The 23,865-nt window shown below is 41.9% G+C and overlaps 4 protein-coding genes across 13 annotated transcripts in view; 3 read left to right on the forward strand and 1 right to left on the reverse strand.

Moving 5' to 3' along the window:
- Positions 1–1,331: 1,331 nt before the first annotated feature.
- LOC308315791 (uncharacterized protein) lies at positions 1,332–5,135 on the forward strand. Its single transcript, XM_080763944.1, has 7 exons — positions 1,332–1,356; positions 1,877–2,046; positions 2,657–2,761; positions 3,051–3,110; positions 3,547–3,642; positions 3,823–3,873; positions 4,762–5,135. Exons 2-7 carry the CDS (start codon positions 1,888–1,890, stop codon positions 4,882–4,884), a joined length of 594 nt encoding a protein of 197 aa, XP_080620070.1. The 5' UTR covers positions 1,332–1,356; positions 1,877–1,887; the 3' UTR covers positions 4,885–5,135.
- A 3,589-nt stretch (positions 5,136–8,724) lies between these two features.
- Positions 8,725–9,396, forward strand: LOC308315790 (vacuolar protein sorting-associated protein 28 homolog; the record flags this gene model as incomplete). Its single annotated transcript, XM_080763943.1, has 1 exon — positions 8,725–9,396. One exon carries the CDS (start codon positions 8,725–8,727, stop codon positions 9,394–9,396), a length of 672 nt encoding a protein of 223 aa, XP_080620069.1.
- A 2,163-nt stretch (positions 9,397–11,559) lies between these two features.
- Positions 11,560–13,575, forward strand: rassf11 (Ras association domain family member 11). The gene is made up of 3 exons (XM_080763936.1): positions 11,560–11,601; positions 11,935–12,044; positions 12,134–13,575. The coding sequence occupies exons 2-3, from the start codon at positions 11,942–11,944 to the stop codon at positions 13,474–13,476; spliced, it is 1,446 nt and encodes a 481-aa protein (XP_080620062.1). The 5' UTR covers positions 11,560–11,601; positions 11,935–11,941; the 3' UTR covers positions 13,477–13,575.
- Positions 13,576–16,163: 2,588 nt separating this feature from the next.
- Positions 16,164–23,865, reverse strand: part of csde1 (cold shock domain containing E1, RNA-binding) — a 29,744-nt gene continuing 22,042 nt past the window's right edge. For all 10 annotated transcript variants that reach the window (XM_080763916.1, XM_080763922.1, XM_080763921.1 and 7 more), the window contains 7 exons: positions 23,246–23,427; positions 22,171–22,283; positions 18,788–18,913; positions 18,456–18,634; positions 18,121–18,284; positions 17,552–17,684; positions 16,164–16,329 (listed from right to left, as the gene is read on the reverse strand). In XM_080763916.1, the coding sequence (XP_080620042.1) occupies positions 16,282–16,329; positions 17,552–17,684; positions 18,121–18,284; positions 18,456–18,634; positions 18,788–18,913; positions 22,171–22,283; positions 23,246–23,427 (945 nt within the window). In that variant the 3' untranslated portion in view covers positions 16,164–16,281. The remainder of the gene's footprint in view (positions 16,330–17,551; positions 17,685–18,120; positions 18,285–18,455; positions 18,635–18,787; positions 18,914–22,170; positions 22,284–23,245; positions 23,428–23,865) is intronic.

Consider the following 23,865-nt stretch of genomic DNA (forward strand, 5'->3'; position numbering starts at 1 on the left):
AAAGGTGCTTTATAAATAAAATTTACTTACTTACTTCTTTGTTGCTGCCCCTTCACCAGCTCTAATGAAGGCATTAGAGCTATGGACCAGATATACTGTAAGGCTACATCCTCTAGACTCTAGTGTGAGCCCGGGACCCAAACTATGTGGCATAAAGAAAAAGCTTGTAGTTCGGCTATTTTCACTACTTCTTAAACATTTGTTTTCTAATTTATGGAATTTCTTAGATTTTTCTTTTATTTCTTTCTGAAATTACTGATTTCTTTTGTTTAGTTTTCAATTCATGAAAAATGTAGCTTTTCTTTGGGAATGTTTTATGTAAATGTTTTGAAATAATAATTAAAAACTAAATGTAGGAAGAAAAAAAGATAAGGGACCCATAAAAATGTTTCCGCGACCCACAAATGGGTCCCAAACCACTGTTAGGGAGCCAGTGCTCTAGTGTACTGCGTAGGCAGATCAGCAGGCCACAGCTTATCATAAACATTAAATATGGACAGTACATCTGCAGTAAGAAAAAAGAGGAGCATACAATCTAACCACAGGAAAAAACATTTAACAGTTGTTGCCTTGGCAGGCTCCAAAAATGATGCCAGTGAAAATCACAGTAGTCTATGAGCTAAAAGCACCAGAGGCAACAAGGCAATAAGGCATAATGCCTTGTTGTGGTGAAGAGTCACTTAGTTTCATAGCTTCATTGCTAACTCTTATCTTCACTTTGTAGAAGAGAGACTGGCCAAGAACCAAGCAGACTGCTCGCAAATCCACTAGGAAGTAACTCACCACCAAGGCCGTAAGAGTGCGCCGGAAACCGGTGGAGTGAGGCTGAGGCCTAGAGTCCATTGCCACTCAGGCACAGGCCCAGTCTAGCTTTTGAAAGACGTGGGAAAAAAACTATACAAAACAACAAAAGATACATTGGTAGCCCCTCACACCTATAATGCATGCACAATGCACATTTCTGTTGTAGTGAACAGAGTTTTCAAATTAGAATTAGAAGGCATTTTTAGAATCGATCTTATAGGTCTAAATGGGTTAAGAAGACTCAGCCAAGGGTTCTTTATCTATAGCCTGTCAGATGTGTAGATCCAGATATACATGATTCCTGGTCCTGGATGATTCACCTGGCCTCCCAAAACACTTGACCCGATCCTCTTTAATCTGTAAGAAACATCATATTTGATACATAATGCAATGATGTTTTCTAATAAATTCGAAACTTCAACATTTGAGATAGGAACAGTAAGATACAAAATGAAAACTAAAATAGAGAACTGTCTCTCTCTATTTCTCTCTCTCTCTAGGCCACGCTTGCATGGGTTATCACGTGTGCTGTTGGTGATCGTTATGATAAAGGTAATGTCGTGTGTGTGTTAAGTGCACATAGAGGGCACTCGAGTGGCGCAGTGGTAAAGTAACTGTCCACCACCGCAGAGTTCAAATCCACTGCGGTGCATCCGGCTTTGTCGAGCATATATAGTACGAACACAATTGGCCTGTGTTCGGGGGGACAGAAGCCGAGTGGGGAGGGCGATATGTCACTGTACGACGTACTCCTACAGGCTGGGGCAGCAGGAAATGTTGAATGGGAGTAGAACGGAAGGTACGTCCTCCCAGTGGGACTCCTCACGGGCAGGTGAGCCAGTAGGGTACAACAGCAGTGACAACACACAGAAATGTGTGCGGGGAAGAATTAATTAGCATGATGACAAAAATGTAAACAACAAACACGTTTGTTTACAAACATTCTGGTCTATTAGACAACCTGAGTTCAGCATATTGTATTGAATCTACCTCAAGTAAAACAGAATACACAAGTTGCACCATGGGTACTATGCAGGACAGTGATTTATCTCCTGTTTTACTCCCCATTTAGACAATGAGCCCATGATAAGTTTCATTGGAAAGCGTCTGGGGGGCTTATTGCTGTCCATAAGTTTCCTGGTTTGTATATACAAGTGCTGCTGTGGCGACGACAGCGACAGCGACACCAAAACACCAGAGGATGCAGAACAACCTCCAGCTTCCAACCAAGATGGAGGGCAGGTAATTTATGTCAGCACTTCCCAACTTGTGGACCGGTCCCACTGGTGGGCTGTGGTGTTTTTAGACAATGCGTTTTAACTGTGATGTAGATAAATAGGAACTGAAAGTGAAAGTATATCGTTTGATGACATATGATGTCAGATGGGTGGGCCACGAACACCTTTGAGAATTTGAAGTAGGCACTGATCCACAATAGGGTGGATTCTGCTGTCTTATGTCAAAGTGAATAGGACTGTGTCTGGTATGCTTTCCTTCAGCAAAGTCACAGGTGTTGTCTCCTGTGACGTCTTTTACATGCAGTCCCTCACAAGGCCAGCATGTAAAACATGTAAAATGTTTGTAAGGACAATTTCTTTCCACTGTCCATATTCTATTGCTGTTCTATTACATACAACCCAGTGATGTTCATCTAACGCCTGCCACCAGGTGTCCAATAATCATACTACAAAATAACCAACATAATATGCCTACAACATAAATGGCTCCTACGTTTTTATTGTATAAATTGTACTTTTGGTGACTGAAGAAGGTAACATCTGGACCCCGCCTTATGTTTGACTTGTAGCTTTGTAAAAAACTAAAATGCTCAACCTGTGCTCCTGTTTGCTAGGAATCAAACCAACTTCATCAGCCCAACAAGCCAACGGTTCCTTCATACAACACTTGCCCTCCCAGTCCCACCCCTCCCAGCTATCAGAGTCCAGGATTCAGTAAAGTAAGAGCTTCTCTCATGTCCCATTTCACTTAACCTAACAGTCCGGCAGTCGAGGTGGACGGGTGGGAAATTTGGTATATCTTTTTTTATTGGCCGAAAAGCAGGAAGCAAGTGGATTCATGAATGTATGTATATAGACAATATTTTAGGCCAATAAAAAAAGACTATATACCAAATTCCCCACTTTAAACAAAATAAGCCTGTCGGAACATTTGTTCATATGAATAGACACATTCATTTCAAATGAAAGTCTACCTAAAGTCAAATCCTTGGGTCACATCTCTTGTAGGTTGTTGTTCATATGAAGAAGGTCGATCCTCCTCAAAATCTGACTGTTGCTTACCCTAAGGTTTGTTTATGCATTAAACACACACAGACTATACAAAACATCAATTTCAGGCCAGTTGATCTACTGTTTGGTGATAGAGTCTGTTCTTTAGAACTGCATCTACTAGTGGTGAGAGCATAACGTATATTTGCAGTGAGCAAATAGTTGTTTTCCTGACAATTCCTGAGACTTTGTGAAATAATCTCACCACTTTAACAGCTTAATATGGACATGCGGTACATCTATCCAAACCAACAACATGCAACATGATGAGAGTTAGAGTACACAACCTTTTATAACCCTGAATTCAGAAAAAAGCACTAGTGAAAACATGTACATCCTCCTACACACAGCATACTCTGCAATACATCCAGGAGCTAACTAACATTTACAGCTATATACAGTATGCTAGCAGCCTCAGTGCTATGCTGATCTGTTCTATTGTTGCTCAACACAGAGCCCTGTGCACCCGGTGTACAATGGCGTCACTCCACGGAGTCCAGGTCCACGGAGTCCAGGCAATGTGGCTGGTGCTTCCTCACCGTACCGACAGGTACTGTGTAAAGTAGTCTTTTCCCACTCAGTAGGCGTTCCCACATAACCTCCGGCTATGATGATGATGTCACACGCATACCCTCTATTGTTGCTCATGTCATGTCACTTGTTTAAAAGCCATTGTTCTAAGGAGATGCACGGTGGTAACAAAACATTTTTCTATTGTTGCTCAACACAGAACCCACGGATTCCAGGCAATGTGATCGGTGCTTCCTCACCGTTCCGACAGGTACTGTGTCTACTGCACTGGTTCTCAATGTCAACTGTAGATCTGCTATTTAAAATCAGACCCGTCTGAAGTGAGTGGTGCTGTACTGTACTATACTCGTACGTACTGTACAGTACGCCTCCCTGGCCTCTGTGTGTGTGAGACGCTGCTCAACAGTGCCATCCAGTGGTATTAGTGAGGTGTTTCATGTGTCCGTGCTCGGACACGTATCCATGCTTGGACACGTACACATACACAATACATATACATAGGGACAGACATAGCTGTGTGAAGTGAGCATGGGTGGGATGGATCCTTGAGGATGCTGTTGGCTCTTCTGCTACAGTGTCTCTTGTAGAGGTCCTCCAAAGATGGAAGAGGACATGCCATGATCCTCATCATCATACATCATCTCATTCCGGCCAATCGAATTTGTGTCCTCACCTTCATCTTCAATGTTTGTGTTTACACGAACACTCTTGTATTAGCCCTTACACTAAAAGCTGGACATACTGTAGGTGCCCCTCAAAAAATAAGAAAATCAATCAATAATTGTGATATTGATTTGAAGTCATATCAATCGCAAGATATATGATCAAGTGTGAGATCAGTCTTGCCCAAATATGGAGTTCCACACGGCTCCAAACTGACTTCCAAGCAAGTAACCGCCGGGTGCTGCATACAGTATGAATGGACTGTGCCAGTATTTCATATTAATCGATTATGAACACTAGAAGTTGATTCACTGATAGAAATTATTTGTGTCTTTTAATTGATATATTATATTTCAATTATATTGGTTTTTGTTAAACATTGTTTCATAATTTAGTATATATTCTTGTCTTGTTTTATCACATAGAAAACTCTTCAAGGGTAATAGACGTGTTCTGTGTGATTCTCTCTGTACAGGGACCAGATCTGGATGACGGGCCACGCTTTGAGCCAAAGGAGCTCCAAAACGTCCAGCTCCCCCTCAGCTCAGACTCTCACATCTGTGACGTGTACACCTCTAAAAAACTCAACTTCCTGTAAGGCAGTGGTTCCTAAACTTTTTTAGCTCGAGACCCAAAAGAGTCATTTGATGTCTCCCCCGGGGGACCCAAACTTGTGAAAAATGAAAATTGCAGATTTACAAGCTCACCTTGTGAGCTTGTAGTTTCCACTATTTCACTTTCAATTTTCTGAAACAATCTTTTTCTAATTCATGACATCTGTTAGATTTTTGTATTTATCTATAAAATTCGTTAGATATTTTTTTAATTTGTTTTAATTCATGATTTCTTTAAAAAGTTTAGTTGCGACCCACAAAATGGGCCCACGAGACGACCCACTGTTTGGGAAGGTGTCGGACTTGGAAGTCTTGGGACTCACTTGTGGGGCGTCGGCCCATTTTGTGAGTCGACTCGCAACTAAATATCCTTTTATTTTTAGAGGGTCGGGTGTGTGGGAGTGTCATTGGAGTGAGAGCAGACCTGAAGGTATCAGTGCAGTGCCAGGTATGCGCTTTAAAGGGGACCTATTCAAAATAAATGTTTTTGTTTTTTCTACTTTCAAAATGAGCTGCCGGCAACTCGTGATACATTAATTTTTATTGTTGTTATGCAACGTTTATTATATTTTATTTTTAAAGTTAGACTTCATACCCATGGTATATGGCTAATATACCACACCTATCACCAAATAGATTTGACCGATCTTGTTTTATATTATGCATTATACGTTGTTGACATAATATATTCTAAGTTCAGGGTTCATAATTCTTTGTGGGACACATTCTGAGTGTGATGGCTGACGGGAGGCCGCTTAAATGAGCTCCTGTGAACTGTAACGTAACGTAATGCAACGTGAGAGGAGAGAGACTCTCACTCTTAATTACTGAGGCCTCCTTATTATCTCCGGCAGGCCAAAAGTGCTGAATGATAAGATAGTATTGGAGATTATGTTTTTGTCCTAGTCCGTGTGTCTGTATGACTGTGTGTATTTGCTGAGCTAATTTTGCAAACAACTCGATCAATCACCTGCACATTTTACGTGCACACTGCCAGTAGGCCAAGGAAAACACTACATTTTTAGTGTAGTGAGACTATACCAGACTGATTTACGTTCTGGCCTATAACTCTTGGACTGCAGGTCATACAATTCTAAACCATGTAGAATACATGTATTTGATACAGCCTCACTAACCCTATCCTATACCATAGTTTGTAGGAGGGGCCTATGTACAGAAACATGCCAGAAATAATTAACTCGTCATCCAACCAACCCCAAATGTGACACTCCTATTGAGGGGCCTCTACACAATGCAGCCTCGGCACGCACACACGTGCACACACACACACACACACACACACACACACACACACACACAGACACAGACACAGACACACACACACACACACACACACACACACACACACACACACACACACACACACACACACACACACACACACACACACACACACACACACACACACACACACACACACACACACACTTTTTTCCCCCTCTGTTAACAGCTTTTACATTCACATTGATTCCATAAGGTGTAGTTCCAAAACCAATCTAAACAATACCTCATTTTATAGTCCTGATTCTCTACTTTTATATTAAACGAAAAAACTAAAATTATAACATTTTGAATGATCAAGACTTATAGGCCACAACATGAAGTGATCTAATATAGTGACACCATGATGCCGATTGGTGTTATAATTTATTCCTGCATACTTGGGGCCTCAGATTGTTAACCTCGCTATTAAATTGTGTGGTTGAAAAAATTGGTGCCGTTACATTTAATATACTGTGGCAACCACACTAAATACAATATTGGTATTGGTGTTGAACTGTATGGAGCCCTAATGTCCATTGCTGCGTGTTCCCATAAAAGGGGGGAAGGCCACAGTGATCATAGCATTGCTGCTGTAGATGAGGAACTGCAGGACGTTTTTCTTTGTAAAAATGGATTGAGATTGTTGTATCTTGTTGTACCTTGATGTATTCCTTCTGCACTGTGCATGAGAATAGCATGAATGAACCACCAGGCCCAGGGGACCAAACATATACCCCCTCAGGAGACTGATACTGTAACTCAACACAGTCAAAAACAGTTTAAAGAGTTGCGTTTCTGGTTGAACCTCACCTGGATTAAATATTGCACTAACTAGCACTAACTAATACACTACACTTGCCTTAAATAGGAATTCACAAGTGACTCGCAAATGTAATGAACTACTAATGCCGTTACTAACTACTATTAACTGTTAATGTTTATGAATGCTTAGAAATGAACTTGTGGTCGTCTTCATGATCAGAAACTTGACCACAGAGGATAATGCACTGATTGTTTGTGTTGTTGTCTTACCTGTGCGAAGATGTGAAGGTTTAAGCCACTAGTGTGAGCAGAGACTGCAGTAGCAGTAGAGAAATGGGGTCCATGACTTCAAACATCAAGGCTGCATGCTCAAACTAGCTGTCTGGTATCTGGAGAGAAGAGCTTTAGTTAAAAAAAGACAAAAAGGTCATGAGAGATGTGACAACACCACAGTGTCTTCTCCTGTGTTTATTTAACGACAGTGGACCATAGTGCAGAGAAGAATCTTAACCTGCTCCTGAGAGAAATGTTACATTAACATTTCATGGACACATGGATGTAAAGTACGGTAGGCTACGATCAAAATCAACCACAGGACTTTGGTGATTGTGGTGAAAACCGCTAAGCCAATAAAGCCATCCTTCCCAGACTGCCTCAGTTCATACTGTATTTGTATTTTACGTACTGTATGTGCCTCTATTGCTGTATAGAGCACACCAGCAGGTTCCTTTTTTATATTTATTTAGAGTCAATGTGACCTTTGTCTGCGCTGAATTCTATATGTTCACTATACGAGAACATGTATAGACAATAAAGTGATCAATAAAGGGAACTGCTACCCATAGTTGTGTATTGTTTGTATTGTATTGCCACAATGTTTCTTGCCTCTGTGTGGGGTGATATATCACTGCACTGTGTGGGGTGATATATCACTGTGTGGGGTGATATATCGCATCACACTGTTTGTCTGCCATGATATAAAACTGTGCAAATCCAACACACCAGAAACGTATAACATGGTATACAAGGTAGCAAGCTAAGAACTTGTTCCCACACCACTCATTCAAACAAACAAACAACAGAACAGATGTTACTATAAGATCCCTGAACATTTGAAATCGTCTTAAAATTTCATATTCAAGTATTGCCAAGGTTGTGTTGAGCCTATATTGGCGCGTTGAGCGCAAGACTGCAAGTATTATTTTTAACTTTCTAATTGAAGTGCAGAAGTAATACCTGTAAATGCTCTCCAGCCTATCATAAATCCGGTTGAGCAGCTCAAAGGGTGTCTGCGATCCTAAGACAGTGGCATGATATCCTTTTTCAGTTAAAAAACCACAACACATTCGGTGTCTGAAAAACATCTATGCTGTAGGTAGAAGCAATATAAAGTATGCACAACAGTATGTATCCTTAACGATTATGTGACTACCACGTTTACTGTTCTATCTGCTGTAATGGCTCAGCTTCTAGGCAATCATGATGGTAGTAAAATCATACTGCATTCTGTGCGTTCCAGTATTAAGCTGAGCTGCCTTGACATGACTCGTCAATCATGACTATCACTATGACAGCCATGCCAAACAATGTCCATGTTGGATGTGTCCAAATATGGAGTTCTATGATGTCAGACTGGTTTCACATGGATGCAGTGAACGACAACAAAAGGTTATGACCTACCGGGTGACGTTGCTTCGTTGATGAATTTGGTCCTTAAAAGGCAGGTCACCAGCCAGTAACTTGTTCATAACAGTACACTTTGCTGAATGTCTGTCGCTATGTTTCGTGGAGTAGCAGTCACAGGAGGCACAGGGGGAGCCCCGGCCAACAAGCCAGAGTTGTATGAGGAGGTGAAATTGTACAAGAACGCAAGAGAACGAGAACAGTATGACAATATGGCTGATCTGTTTGCTTTGGTCAAGACTGTCCAAGCCCTGGAGAAGGCTTACTTCACAGACTGTGTCACACCTACTGTGTACACGGCATCGTGTTCCAGACTTCTGGTTCAGTACAAGGCTGCTTTCAAACAGGTGCAAGGCTCTGACGTGGGCTCCATTGATGACTTCTGCAGGAAGTATAGACTCGACTGCCCACTAGCCATGGAGAGGATCAAGGAGGACCGACCGATCACCATCAAGGACGACAAGGGCAACTTGAACCGCTGCATTGCAGATATCGTGTCTCTCTTTATCACGGTGATGGACAAGCTGAGATTGGAGATACGGGCCATGGATGAGATCCAACCGGACCTGCGGGAGCTGATGGAGACCATGAATAGAATGATCACCATGCCTCCCGACTCAGAGGCCAAGGAAAAGGTCAACCTCTGGTTGACCACGCTCAGCAGCATGTCCGCCTCCGATGAGCTGGACGACTCCCAGGTGCGACAGATGCTGTTTGACCTGGAGTCGGCCTACAACACCTTCAATCGTTTCCTCCACTCCTCCTAAACCGGCCCTTAGTCGTCCATGCATCTATCCAGATTCTTGCCTGTCTGACTGACGTCTGTCTCAGAAAAGGGAACAAACACCCTAGCTTTCCATTGGTGGTGTGTACATACGTGCCCCAGTTGCTTCTTTATATGCCATCATGGCCATGTGTTCTCTGCCATCTAAAATGAAAAGCACTTTTCAGTCCACTGTTTCTGATACGGAGGTGGCACCCTGTCTTCTCGTTGTCCACTCCAGACCAGAGGATTGTCCAACAGGCTCCTGCAAGAGGCTCCATTCACCATATTCACATGTCTTGCCATTAAGTTAATGAAATGCCACCGCGCTTTTCCAATGTGAAATGCCAACATGGCCGCCGTGTGAATATGGTCTATTAGTGTTAATTGTACCCAGGCCCATGTGATTACAACTTCTGCTTTATTTGCTCTCTTGTTAACCCATTTTTAAGAAATGGGGTGCTTCTGTGTTTAACACCACTACGTGTTTATGGCAGTGGTACTGTCATAGGTGCTCAGTCTTGTGTTTTCTTTCCCCATCTATGCTGTTTCATGCTTACTGCTAAAGTACACTTGAATTGACAGATCTTCTGTTTGTGTCTTCAATGTCAGCCATATATAGGAATTTGACCCCATTTTGCTTTAAAGTAATAATTTACCTAAAATGACTTATTTTCTATCAATTACACACCCCTTCATGGGGTGTATAATTGATGGAAAATGAGTAATTTTTGGTGAACTATTCCTTTAATGGACATCTTAACTATAAATGCACTCTGTGTCTCTGTGTGTGTACGTCTGAAATCCACGTAACACGAGAACCATTCGCCCCACCGACTTCGAATTCAACACATGCGTTCCACCACAGGGGTTGCAGTGCCCGGTGTCGAGACAGTCGGCTGTCCAGAACCGCCCCAAAAAGGTTTCTGACCAGGCTCTAGGCAGGGCCCCTACCAAGTGTCCATATATGGAGCTGGCCTGTGCTTACATCATTCTGACGTCTGCATAGACTCCATATGTGGGCATGCCTGACAAAGAAAGTTGGAACATCGTTCCAGGTAGGCCAGTGCCCAATGGGCACCGCTCTAGTAACAAAAAGTGTTTTAATAGTGATTTGACGATTTCATATTTAAGCCTTCATGAATTATATTATTTGGGTCTGGGAGAATGGTTTTCATGACAAGATGGATTCGGAATGTTGGAAAATGTGATGCTGATAGTCTGATTGACAAGTTTATCTATCGATGCAAAACCATTTTACGAGAGGGGGTGGCTGTTGGAGAGCAGAGTAGCCTACTTAAATGATGGCTTATTTTTTCGTTTATATTTATTTATATTTGAAAGAATTCAAGAAAGAATAAACAAGCAATAAATAATGAACTGCACTTTTGGTCCGCCCACAAAAACACAAGAGGGAAATGCAAGAAATTCACATCATAAAATACTTTCTAATGAAAAAAGAGATATAAACATGTTTAACATAAAATTTGTGACTTACACAATTTATGTGACTCATAAATGTTCTTGGCCCCTCAGCGTTGCTCAGCGTTGGGACAGTTTGCAATGCATTGCCAGCATGTTTATGCATTCCATTTAGATTGAAATCACATTTCCTGTTGGAGATACAAAGGAACACCCAGGGCCACAAATAAATACAAGACTTACACATAAACCTCACTTGTGACACGTAGTCTCTGGAAAAATAAAAAACGTACTAGGTACCGGTACCCCCACCCTAATGTTGGATGTGAGGGGCAGAACCTTTTTAACCCTTAATTCTTTTATAACTCTATGGGCAGAACAGCTCTGTCCAATCCCCGTTTGTCACAAAATTACTGTAAGTCAAACACAATAGTGATAATACTGACACATCTGTATGACTCCAACCATATGGATGTTTCATAATGTGTTCTTTGTATATCTCTTAAAATTATTTGTAATTATATGTTCTTTGGGTGATCACATATCCTCGTTACGTGACAATTTTTATTATTGAAAAATTCACATAAGTTGTCCCTTTATAGAAATGACTCTTGTCAACAGGGGTGGAGCTATGCACAATCCACCAGCAGTAGATACCGAGTAAGGCTGGGACCGAGGCTAACTAGATACAGGAATTTAAATGAGTCTTAATTTCTCCACTGTGCCCCTGCTTCCTAGCAGACAGTCCATGCTTAACAGAGGGTTTGAGCAGACAGTTCACTAAAAGGTAGGTCTTTGAAAACTTTTATTCATAGGCTATGCGTTATGCAAAACAACTAAATTTGTTCATATGAAGAAGTGCTAATATTCTCATCTTTTGAGGCCCCCAAAGCCTTGTAATTATGAGACATGCTTTAAACTGTTTTCATTTAATTGATTTAATTACATTAGTTACCAAGTTGATAACAAAGTGGCTTTAACTGCCGTTAAGCCCAAAATGTGACCAAGACTTGGGTGCACAGTTCAGTTCTATTTAATGTGTCATTTGGCTATACGTTTAAAATAGATATCTGAATATTCATAAAATGTACAAACCTTCTCATCACATACCCTTCCATAGGTTTACGATGGAAGTGAAGGTGTGCGTTGATGGCTTCCCACGTGTAGTCTGTGGTGTTACCGACAACACAACCTGTCAAGAAGTGGTCATTGCACTGGCTCAATCCCTTGGTATGTATTTGTGTGGTTTGAAAAGGGGGGAGATGGATTTAAAATGTTCAACTAAGATGATGACCACTTCTGTCTTACATTCTGTTCAGGTCAGCCAGGCCGTTACATACTGAGGGAGAAATTCAAAGATTTTGAGAGGAGCATGGCCCCGAATGAACACATTCTGGAGTCGCTGAAAAGATATGGTGTGCAGTCACGGGAGGTCCAGCTCACTCTCCTTCACAACACAGCATATCACCTTGAGGGAGCAAGCAAACCGAAAAGCAGCAGATACCAGCCTGGCCCACAGCTGAGAAAGAAAGATGCTGGGGCTAGAATGCGGCGTGGTAGCGGTTTGCAGACTCTGCATCGTCAAAGCTTGCCACCGCTGTCCCGCCTGAGACTGGATGCTGAGCAGCCACCAGAGGATGTGAAAAGGCCCAAAAGAAAATCTTTGACGCTGATGGAGGAGGCCTGGGGATGGCTGGAGAACCTGGGAAAAGGCAGAGCTCATTATTCAACCTCTGACAGCAGCAGCAAGAACTGCAGCTCTATGGATGTGTCCGTCACTGTTCACAGTGACACCTCTGCCTCAAGCACTTTGCCGAGCAAAGGGAAAGGGAAAAAAAGTGGACAATCCCTATCTGATGTGGATCAACAGATCTCCTGCTGCATGAGAAATCAGCACAGGGATAAGGAAAGCAAACATTCTGAGGAATCTGCAGCTGTGGGGACAGCTATAATGAAAGCTGAAGACCCATCACATTCAAGCAGCAGCAATGACATCGAAGAGGAGAAAAGGAAACTCAGAGAGACCATTAGGCGGCAACATTCTTGCTTGCAAGAGCTACAGGTTCAGATAAAGATGACAGACAAACAAATCAGGGAGCTGGAGGAAAAACAGAGGGCCAGGAAGGCTGAGGAGGACACTCAACAGACAGTTATTGAAGAGGAGACAGAGCAGCTGTTGTTTTGGGAGAATGAACTAAAGGCGGAGGAGGGTTACGGGAACGACTTGCAGGTTCAGTTCATGGAGATGAGGGGTAACGCTGTGGAGTGCAAAGCCAGGTTGGAGGAGTACAAAAGCAAAATGCAAGGGTTTGAATTGAATAGAGTTCAAAATGTAGTGCAAGAGAGACCAGATACGACTACAAGGAAGAGTTCAGCCAACACTGCCACAGAGAGTTTAACTGCAAATAAAGTCCTCAACCGACAGAGATCACATCTTACCAGCGATGTAAATATCGACAGGAAGTTCCCACCCAGAGACGATTTAAGTCTTCCTCATGCTCTAGTTCATCCCAACGTGATAAAGCCACGCCGGCCCACGGGTCCAACAGAGCTTAGGGAATGGTGGACACGCTGGTCTGAAGCACAAAGCCATCCATCCGAGACTAAACCCAAGGTGATACATCGCTCAGAGCTCACAATATATCTCAGTACCCATGTTTAGATGGCAAAACAGAAGATTTAATCAAATTAAGTGTTTTACTACTTCCGTAGTTGTTTCTCATGCCACTGATGTAGTCATGAAACATCCAAGTTCCTCAGTTTAACCACAAAGTGTTTTTGGGGTAAAACAAAGTTGTTTAAAAGTTTTTTTGGGTTGCAAATGTCCAATTTATAAGCTCAATGTTCTAGCCGCCGCGCAGGGGTGCCCAAAAGGTAGATTGCGATCTACCAGTAATCACAAAGGTTGTGCAGGTAGATCACAGGACAATATTTAATATTTAATTTAAATAATTAAAAACTATTTTTGGAATCAGAGTTAAAGGTGACTTGATTGACAATGCAAATTTTTTTTTCAACAGTGTTGCTGTGCACAAATGAAATAAAGAAACCCCCTAACTATTAGATTTCTCCCCCTCTATTTCCCATTCCAAGTGCATTTGTCCTATATGGATTGCCAGCGCCCCTATTCTAAAGCCCCATCAGGTACATATTTCAACTATTTTCACCAATGGAAAAGTTGAGCTGATAATCTTTTTAAGTAGCTCTCACGTCATAAAAGAGTGGGCACCCTAGTGTTTAAATTTTGGCTGCCTTTATTTGATCACTTCCATTGGGTAAAATTAATGTCCCCAAATGAAAATCTATTTTCTTTTTACTAAAGAGTTAGTTAATAATTTACCCAAGCTTCAAGCACCATTTTATACTTTGTTGTAATGCGAAAGTGGCCCATCCACAAGCTGTATCGCAGGACAACATGCCAGCTGGTTAAACATAATTAAGGTTAAACATTAGCATTTTTGAAGTTATTTAAAAAATAAAACTCACTTCTGACATTAAGTGATTGAAATAAAAGAAAGACATGTATGGTTTTCATAAAACTTTATTCATGTTGTTTCATTCAAGACCATTAACAAAAGTACATACATAGGATAACCTCTGTATGTGGCTCCTCAGGAACCCAGTGTTCTCCACAGTTGAAAGTAATTCTGACTGTAACTGTACTTATGTGCATAGAGGCACAACATCTCTCCCACCAATGTCTCCAGAGCACAATACATCCTGATCTTTTTTTCTTTTTTTTTTTTGTATTTTCGTACTTTATTTTATTTTTTTCCTAATACGTTACCATTCCCCTTTTTTAAGTTAAATTTGTTTTTGTTATTTTGATGTTTGAATCTTTCACTAAGGAAAAAAGCACACATTACATACAGTATATTTCAACCCACAGGTATTTGGGATGCATACCAGTATTATTTCTACTAGAAAAACAAAAGCCACCCTAAGATTGTTCTGAATATTTTGGCGGTTGGCTGGGGGTCAGAGGATACATCTAATTTTTTTATATTTTTTATTTTGCTTGTAGTTTTTAGGCACCTTATTCTTACTTTATCTTATGTATTATTAGCAGATCAAGTTTCGATGAAAAAGAAAGAAAGAAAACAATTAAGAAAATATGTGCAAAGAAAAAAAAAGTATAAAAGAACTGCTAGATATAAGATGGCATAAGGAATTCTGCACCTGGGAAAATTTGCTTAAATGAGCATGTGAATACCAAGAAGGCATCTAAGGACTCATCGGTAAAAGTAAATCCATTTGATAAACTACATTCACATACATCACGCGCGCACACACGCGCACGCGCAAACACACACACGCACGCACGCACGCACACACACACACACACACACACACACACACACACACACACACACACACACACACACACACACACACACACACACACACACACACACACACACACACACACACACACACACACACACACACACACACACACACACACACACACACACACACACACACACACACACACACACACACACACACACACACACACACACACACACACACACACACACACACACACACACACACACACACACACACACACACACACACACACACACACACACACACACACACACACACACACACACACCATGCTTTCACTTCAGCTCTTGAATAAAGCATTTTAAAACTGCTCAAAAAAACGAGCAGAGAAGTAGCCTCAGTTTAAGCTCGCACATATGAGAAATATGATCCTCCTTATGGAGGGAACTTCGCTTTGCTTTATATGTTTTTGTAGGAAAGCATACAGTAGTGGAAACTCAATGACACCATTTTAAGTTTCCTTGAGTAAGGAGAAAACTACAAGGGGGAGAAAGAAAAGAAAAAGAGCGGGTGGCTCAAAACACATGCCAACATCAAACACACTCCCACACCAACAGGAAAACAAAACAAACAATGGTTGCAGGTGCAGAATTCCAGACAAAGCAGAGAAATCAAAGGAGATGGGGACAAAGACAGTCACAACCGTCACTCTTGATTTGGAGGGCCAGGACCCTCGAAAAAAACAAACAAATACCCCCATTAACATACTTTAAGCAACTCTAGGTACAGCACACACACACACGCACTCGGAAGAGTTTCCCCATGTACACTCTAGTGCAGAAGTAGACATGGGAGGCTGGGAACTATGGAATGAGAGGGTTCCCTTCGTAGATGTGGACAGGGACATGGGTAACACATGCTGATTACTCTATGTATGTGCATGATTTTGTGTATGAGTTTGTGTGTACAAGTATGTGTCAAAGCAAAACACCCTTATCCCCTTTCAGTTGGTGTGTTATATATATATATATATATATATATATATATATATATATATATATATATATATATATATATATATATATATATATATATATGTGTGTTTTCGGGATAGCGCTTTTTAATCTAGGTCCGCCTACTCTGGATGAGTTGGAGTTGGGGCGGTCTGTATTGTTCAGTCGATGACACCAGGTTGACGAGTCTTCCATTCCACATTGAAGCCCTGCACACAAAAAGAACAACTTACAGACTTAAAACTTAAGTTGACTTCAGCTTGATTTATACTTTATCGTAACATGTGTCCTTGCCGGCCTGGGCCGTGGCTCAGCGGTTCAGGCACCGTGGCTGATAATCCAGGTTGGCAGTGTGCCGCAGGTTCAAATCCCGATCCCGATGGCCTTTACTGCATGTCACCCCCCCCCCCCCCATCTCTCTCCCAATTGCCTGTCAGCCTACTGTCTATCCCTCCATTAAAAATAAATATATATAAAATAAAGGCGAAAGCCACAAAAAAATAATAATTAAAAGATGTGCCCTTGCCAAAAATAGTCCATCTACAAGCAGAATGGTCAAACTGTCGGCCACAGCAGCCAACTCCACCACCTCTCCCATGCGTAGCACACACAACTGCTGCACAGCAGAAGATACACTTTACCGAGGCAGGAATGTTCGCCCCGCAGTCTGTTAAAGCCAACTGTTGCAGTGTACTTGTTTATCAAACTTAGCACTAATGCTAATGTTATGAAATCAATTCATTCCCTACATTAAATCTATGTAGTGTTTTCTGAGAGCAATGTGACAAGAAATGAGTTCATATAGCATTTCTCCCGCTAGTTCTACTGAAACAGCAACTCTGAACCCCTCTTTGCAGAAGGTATTATTAACCTATTTTGGGGCGGGAACCCCTTTTGGTATTTTAAGCATTCAGTTCTACTTTAGCTATTGAAAAATAGCAGATCTACAAGCGCTACGAGCTTGTAGTTCTGCCATTTTTGAAAAGTCGTGAAAATGTGGCGCAAATCTTTGAATATATATTTCAGAGCGAACATTTTTAACTAAAATATTAACTTCTGGGGGGTCCCTGGAACTACATACTTTGAGATAGGGGTCCGTGGCTCAATAGATAATTTCCTTGACATGAAAAAGTTGAGCGCCACTGACATAGAAAAATGTTAGGATTTAGAAGCATTTTTTTAAGTCAGAGCATTATTTCACACATCGTGATGCATTGTGAGCTTGGCGATGCATTGTCAGCTGTTCTTATAAACCTCCTAACTCCACTTGAGCTGGATTTGGGTAAAGTGGTGATAATATTATGACACCTGCAAGTATCTGACAATATATAAAGTCGCAATACAAACAGTTTCTGCCCGACAGCAGTGATATACCGATATGTGGTACACCAAGTTCAAAGTGGTTAAAGGCTGTTGGAACAAAAGGTGTACCTTTGAGTTGTCAGGACCACGGGGCTGCCTCACAATGACAAGGCGGGGGGCACTGGCGTCGTCCAGGGTGATGCTCTTGAGTCGATTCACCAGCCGATCGGGACGTGGAGTTGCAACCGGCTTAGGCCCTTCACTATACGGAGGAGAAAAACAAAAAATAATGTAGTTCAACACATTAGATGAGGGGTTGTGAATTTTAGGGGGGGCGACCACATACCTTTAATATGCAATTTGAAAAAGTGGAAATAAATAATATCTTAAAATATTCTATATACACTGACGACTTTTGAATATCTGAAAATGAAATTAAAGCAATTACTACTACAGATTTATAAGCCTAAATTATCAATGAAATGAATAAATATTGGATTAATCACGTCTTTGCGTCGGTCGTCAATCTTTTGGTCAGCTTAGACTGAAAACAAATAAACTTGCAAGTTGTCCATTAATGGAGTTTCATTAACAACTTAAGCACCATTATATACTTGGTCGTAAAACTTGAATGCACAACATATGGATGCCGTGTTAAAAGTGGTTAATGAGGAGACTCTGCCAACTGCTGTCCTTACCAGACTCTGCGTACGTTGCAGGCACTACACTTTCCTGTGCGTTGATTGAGGATGACTGAGAACTCCACCTCATCCCCGGCCTGGAGTTCCAATCCATCTTGCACCTCTTTGACATGGAAAAATAACTTCTTGCTCTCGCCGACTTCATATGTGATAAAACCAAACTGGGGGAGAATGGCACAAAACATCCAAGTATCATTCACAAGTTTATACCAGAAAAACACAATAAAATGTGTCATTCAAAGTACATTACTAATGCACATAACTTTGAAGGAGGTTTGGTTTAAGTAATATGCCTTAGTAAAAACATACATCCCTTTAAAAGAGAACACTACCTGGTCTTTGACACACTCCACCAGGGCTCTACGATGCGGCACCACACTACAAGCCATCTTCTGTCCAGTCTGAGCCACAGTACATAGCTGGAACTTGACCATCTCTCCCTTCTGCAGACAATCAACCTTGTTTGCCATGCCCATGATGCCAAAAGGGTAATTGGGGCCTTTAGCTCCACCTGAATGAGCCGAGAGAGCAGGATTATTTAGGTTCTACCGTGTCGTGTTACTTTTGTTCAATAACAACATTCAACCTGGCACCCCCTGCGAACTTGGTAGAGCTGCTGACACTATCACACAACAGAGTATAAAAGAGGTTAACTGAGACGCACCTTCTTCTATAACTTCAATAAGTCCTTGGTACTCCGTTTGGGAAGGGTCCACGCTACGCAGAGGACGGACCACTTTTCCTAGTATCACTGTTGCACTGATGTCCTCTCCGACCCCGACGCCATTCACTAATAATACAAGAAAACATGGAACACAAGTATGCTTAACCCATTTAGACCCGAGGACGGTTCTACAAATGTCTTCAAAATCCTGAAAGTTCTAGAAAAATCCATGTTTCTATGTCTTTCTCAAACATTTTCATGTCAAGGACCCCAGAAATATATGTATGACACCCATCTGAAAATATGTTGTTCCAGGGACCCTCCCAGTAGCAAAGATTTGAGTTAAAATAGCAGACCTACAAGTTCATAGCGCTATGAGCTTGTAGATCTGCTATTGCCCAATAGCTAAAGTATAACATAATGCATTAAACACCAAAAGGGGTTCCCGCACAAAATGGGTTAAGCATGTACAGACAGAAGTAACTTCATATGATCAGAGTAGTGAGTAAGGTTGTGCGGTATTTCGGTTTGATACGGTTTAATTATATCATTAAGGTTTCGTCCGTCAAAATCGGCAAACCGTTTCACCTAACATGAGCGTTGGGCGGCCGTGATTATTGTTTACGGAAGCAGTAGAGAATGGCAGCATCGCATGATCCATCCGTCCGTCTGTGTCTGACTAAATTCTTGTGCCAGTTGCCGAGCTCTCCCCCTAACGTGCGTGCACCATGACAGGCAACGCTGAAGCCAAGTGACACACAAGCGCTAAATAATAAGCTAGCCGTGTGTGTGTGTGTGTGCGCTAGGGCATTAACCAAACGTGATTTTTGATAGTCGACTCGAATACCATCAAAATCGATTTATAGTCGATTAGTCGGCGGTAAAATATGATATTTATTCCATCAATCACGCATTAAAACTTCGTGTTCTGAAACAGCCAGCGAGTGAAGCAAAACAGAGCCGGTGAATGCAGGCCGAGTGGAATAGTACTAAGAGAGTGGCGACACCTATGGGCTATAGTTCCAAACATTGGAACTATCCCATTGAGATAGAATGAGCACTTCCCCATTCCATTGTTACAGTGGGAGTCAACGCGAGTGTCGCCACTCTCTTACTAGAGTACGCTGAATGCCGCTCTGATTGGCCAAAATTAGCTCAGCTGTTTCAAGTCAAAGTTGCAAGTCCACAATGACTCACGGATGGACGCGTTGTGAGCTTGTAAATCTGCTATTTTTGATGCGCAAGACCGTTCTACGGTGAAGCATAGCATGTTACATTGTTCACAACGTTTGGAGAGTGGAGACTGTAGCGGGGAGGAGGAATGAACCATGCGATGTTTTTCATACAACGCTAAATGTTCAACAACAAGTTACAACCACAGTTCCTTTGGTTTTTAGAAGGAGCTACAAGCTAGGAGGAGGTTATGATTATTACATACTAGGTTTGCTAGCTAGCAGGCTCAAGGCTGCCAGGCTATGTGGGTTGATCAACTACTTAATTTCATCGCGACTATTATAACTATGATCGTGCGGCATAGGGGTTTGTTTTTTTGTTGGATAAGCATGAAATCACGGCAAGAGATACTGTAGTTTGACTGTCACCAAACTGGATAATATTGGGCAGAGTGAGGAGGAACTCCTGCTATACTTTACTGTACCGGACGACACGACGACACGTCTCCAATCTAACTTGTTGAACAAACTACAGTAATAAACTCACCAATAGTAAAAGTATTTACACACTGTAGTTGTCCCCATTGAGCGTATGAGCCTATATGAGGCATATCGCATTATGCTTTCCCCAAAGAAAAACTGTCTTGAATGCTGCTAGTCTCCACCGCCACCCACCGCACTTACACGAGTGAGGGTGACGGCAAAACCCACATACAGTAGGCTTGTATATGATATGAAAACAATCAGCCAGGAATGGAATAATACTGAAGTTGGCGAATTACCAACAAAACAACCGAGCTCACAGTTGCATGCCTGCATGTCTGCTGTAGAAAAAGAAAAAGAAATCATAAAAATCATTAAAAAATATTAAAATTAATATTGGCGAATAATCGGATGTCAATTAACAGTGTCGAATAGTGTTTTGCTAGTCGACTAGTCGACTATTATGTTAATGCCCTAGTGTGCGCGTGCGTGCGCTGTATGGTTTACGTCAAGTCACAAAATCACTTGTTGCTGTGGATCGCTATGACACAGAGCTATGCTGGGACAGTCACAGAACAGATTCGTTGCAGCTCAGCATTGCAAAAATATTCCTATCAGCAACTGGCCCACTCTGTCAGGCATGAACTAAACTCAGTTGATCATGCTGAAATAATCTGATGCGAGACAACGGCTGCGCCTCCACTTCCAATCACAGACTGTAAAAAATATGGACAAAGCGTTTCGCGGGTCTAACGTGAACGTAAAATGAAGCCTGTCAGTCCTTGCAATGGAAGTCGCCATCTTTCTAGATCCGTTTTGGCCCATCTCAGGCCAGCTGGCCCATTGGCTGGCCCAGACAACGAGGCAGGACTTCCCCCCTTCTTCTTCGTTGGTTTTTATTTTGACTCGAGTGGGTGGGGGATCCCGTTCATAGACTGTAACGGTAGCCACGCCCCTCAGAACATGCACGACTTTATGGTCATTTATTTTATAAATGGGACCATAATTTTCCAAAAAGAATATCATGACATTAGAAATGAGACTTTAAACTAGTGACTGGAAGCAGAAAGTATTCATGACCATGTTTATTAAGGTAATACAGTCTAGGTGAAGTTGGGCCCAAATACATGGACTTCTATGGGGCTATGGGTTTTTCTGGGTCCAGTGATAGCGCCACAACAGGCCATTATATGAACTTTCATTTCCTTAGTGGCTTCACAAAATATCTGTCGGACTGCCCCCCTGCTTCCAATCTAGAATTAATTATACATCGCCGTACTGCGGAGCGCGTGCAGAAAATAGCCGATCTACAAGCTTACAGCGCGTCGTCGCACATTGTTTATGGATGCGTTCATGACTCGTTTCTGTCACATCATAAGATACTAATGTAATGGGTAAAATAATCACTGAGCTAAACTCGGAGCAGGCAGCCAGGCAACGCTGTTTGCCTGTTCCTGGGGGCTCAATACACTATGGTAGGCAGAGACGGACAAGACAGGACGATACATTACAATAGCGAAAGGGGCCATCTTGTGGCGATAGACTGTAATAGCAGTCTCTGATTAACAAAATGAAATAATGCGTACGTTAAAATTAATTAGACGGTAAAACCGAAGCCGGGTATTTTGGCAATGGTAAACCAGGGTTTTAAAATGTCCCAAACCGCCCAACCTTAGTAGTGAGTTCCATAATTTAAACAAAAACACCAGGAATTTAAGCCCATCCTACCTGCTGCCACTTTGGTAACTTTCTCAGCACTGACTTTGTTTCCCTTTCCCTTGGACAGGATGTATTCCACCGTATCGCCCAGCTCCATGGTCTCCAGCTCTCCACACACCTCACTAAAAGGGAGAAATTTGATCAAGTTATAGAGACTCAACCTTAAAATTATGATCATCAAGATCTGCCAGTTGGACATGCATTGGGCCATGGAGCCCCATTTCAGATGATTATTTTTTAAATGAGAGTATTTTACAGAGTAGCTTGGGGTACCAGTGATAATTTAATGCATGAGTATGCAAATAGAACCAAATGTTATCCGTCAAGAGTCAGACCCATAAGGGTCCATTTGGCTCCAACTATCAATTATATGGACCCCTTGGAAACCCCTCAAGGTCTCCTTGGGGTCCCCGGAGCAGACCTTGAACATAAATGCGTATGCCACCTTCTGGAAACTGTGACAGATACTAAACCAGAGACTACAGTTCTGCACAGTGCCAATAGAGCGCCGCAGTCCCGCCCCCTCTCAGAAAAACGAGTGGCCCAGGAAATGAAACCCCAATGCATTCTCCCATCGGCACTTCTAATATAATTTATTTAAAGACGGTTACGCCGCGGACAAAGCCAACTCGGATCGTGACAAATCATGACAATGAACACAATGTTTTGGGCCGATCAAATCATTAGAAAGAAGAAAAGAAAGTCAGGAGACAACACTATTTGTTTTGTTTTTCGTCTTATAAATGATTTGATCAACTCAAAACATTGTGTTCATTGTCATGATTTGTCACGATCCGAGTTGGCTTTGTCCGCGGCGTAACCGTCTTTAAATAAATTATATTAGAAGTGCCGATGGGAGAATGCATTGGGGTTTCATTTCCTGGGCCACTCATTTTTCTGAGAGGGGGCGGGACTGCGGTGCTCTATAGCAGACCTATGTGACAGATACTAAACCAGAGAGTACAGTTTTGCACAGTGCCTATAGCAGACCTATGTGACAGATACTAAGACATCAATTGCGTGAACATTTTATGGTATGCAATAAAATCGCTTCAATGTGTTGGAAGTTGGAACGAACAATTACCTGTAATGGAAGAAAATCTCTTGGTCGTGATTGGCCGTCTCGATGAAGCCAAAGTTGTCCTTGAGCGTGGCGACAAAGCCCTGCAGTTTCTTGCTGTTGTTGCTGACCGGACGGTTGAGGACCTTGATGTTGACAGCGCTCTGCTGGCCCGTTCGCTTCACCTCGTTGATGGAAAACTCCACCTAGTGGCCAGACACATTGACCAAAGTCACATATTGGTCACTTCACTCAATTCTTTGTGAAATGTTCAGAAGCTAATACATTTAGAATGATTAGTTCTGCATGGATCAAATTTCAGTTGGGCTTTTATAATCCTGCACATTACTTCATCCAACAGCTTAAGTGCCGTAGCCGAAAAGACGAGTTTACCTTAACTTTGTCCGGGCTGCCATAGCCGTAAAGGAGTTTTATTTAATCCACGTTAATTAGCATCGAGTTGGCATGTTTGTAGAATTTTTAGCTAGCTACAGACACTGATGACGTAAAAATGGCCAAAAATGTGCACACACACAAGCCGTCTTTATATGCATTATGGCTCATAATCCGCTCAAAATGCGATATTCAGCGCTTGATTAGAGCTTAATTTGACTTAGTTATGACTTTCAGTTCCGGTTCAAACT

The sequence above is a fragment of the Protomyctophum bolini genome (genome assembly GCF_963924005.1).
Source record: "Protomyctophum bolini genome assembly, chromosome: 5".
NCBI classification, from domain to species: domain Eukaryota; kingdom Metazoa; phylum Chordata; class Actinopteri; order Myctophiformes; family Myctophidae; genus Protomyctophum; species Protomyctophum bolini.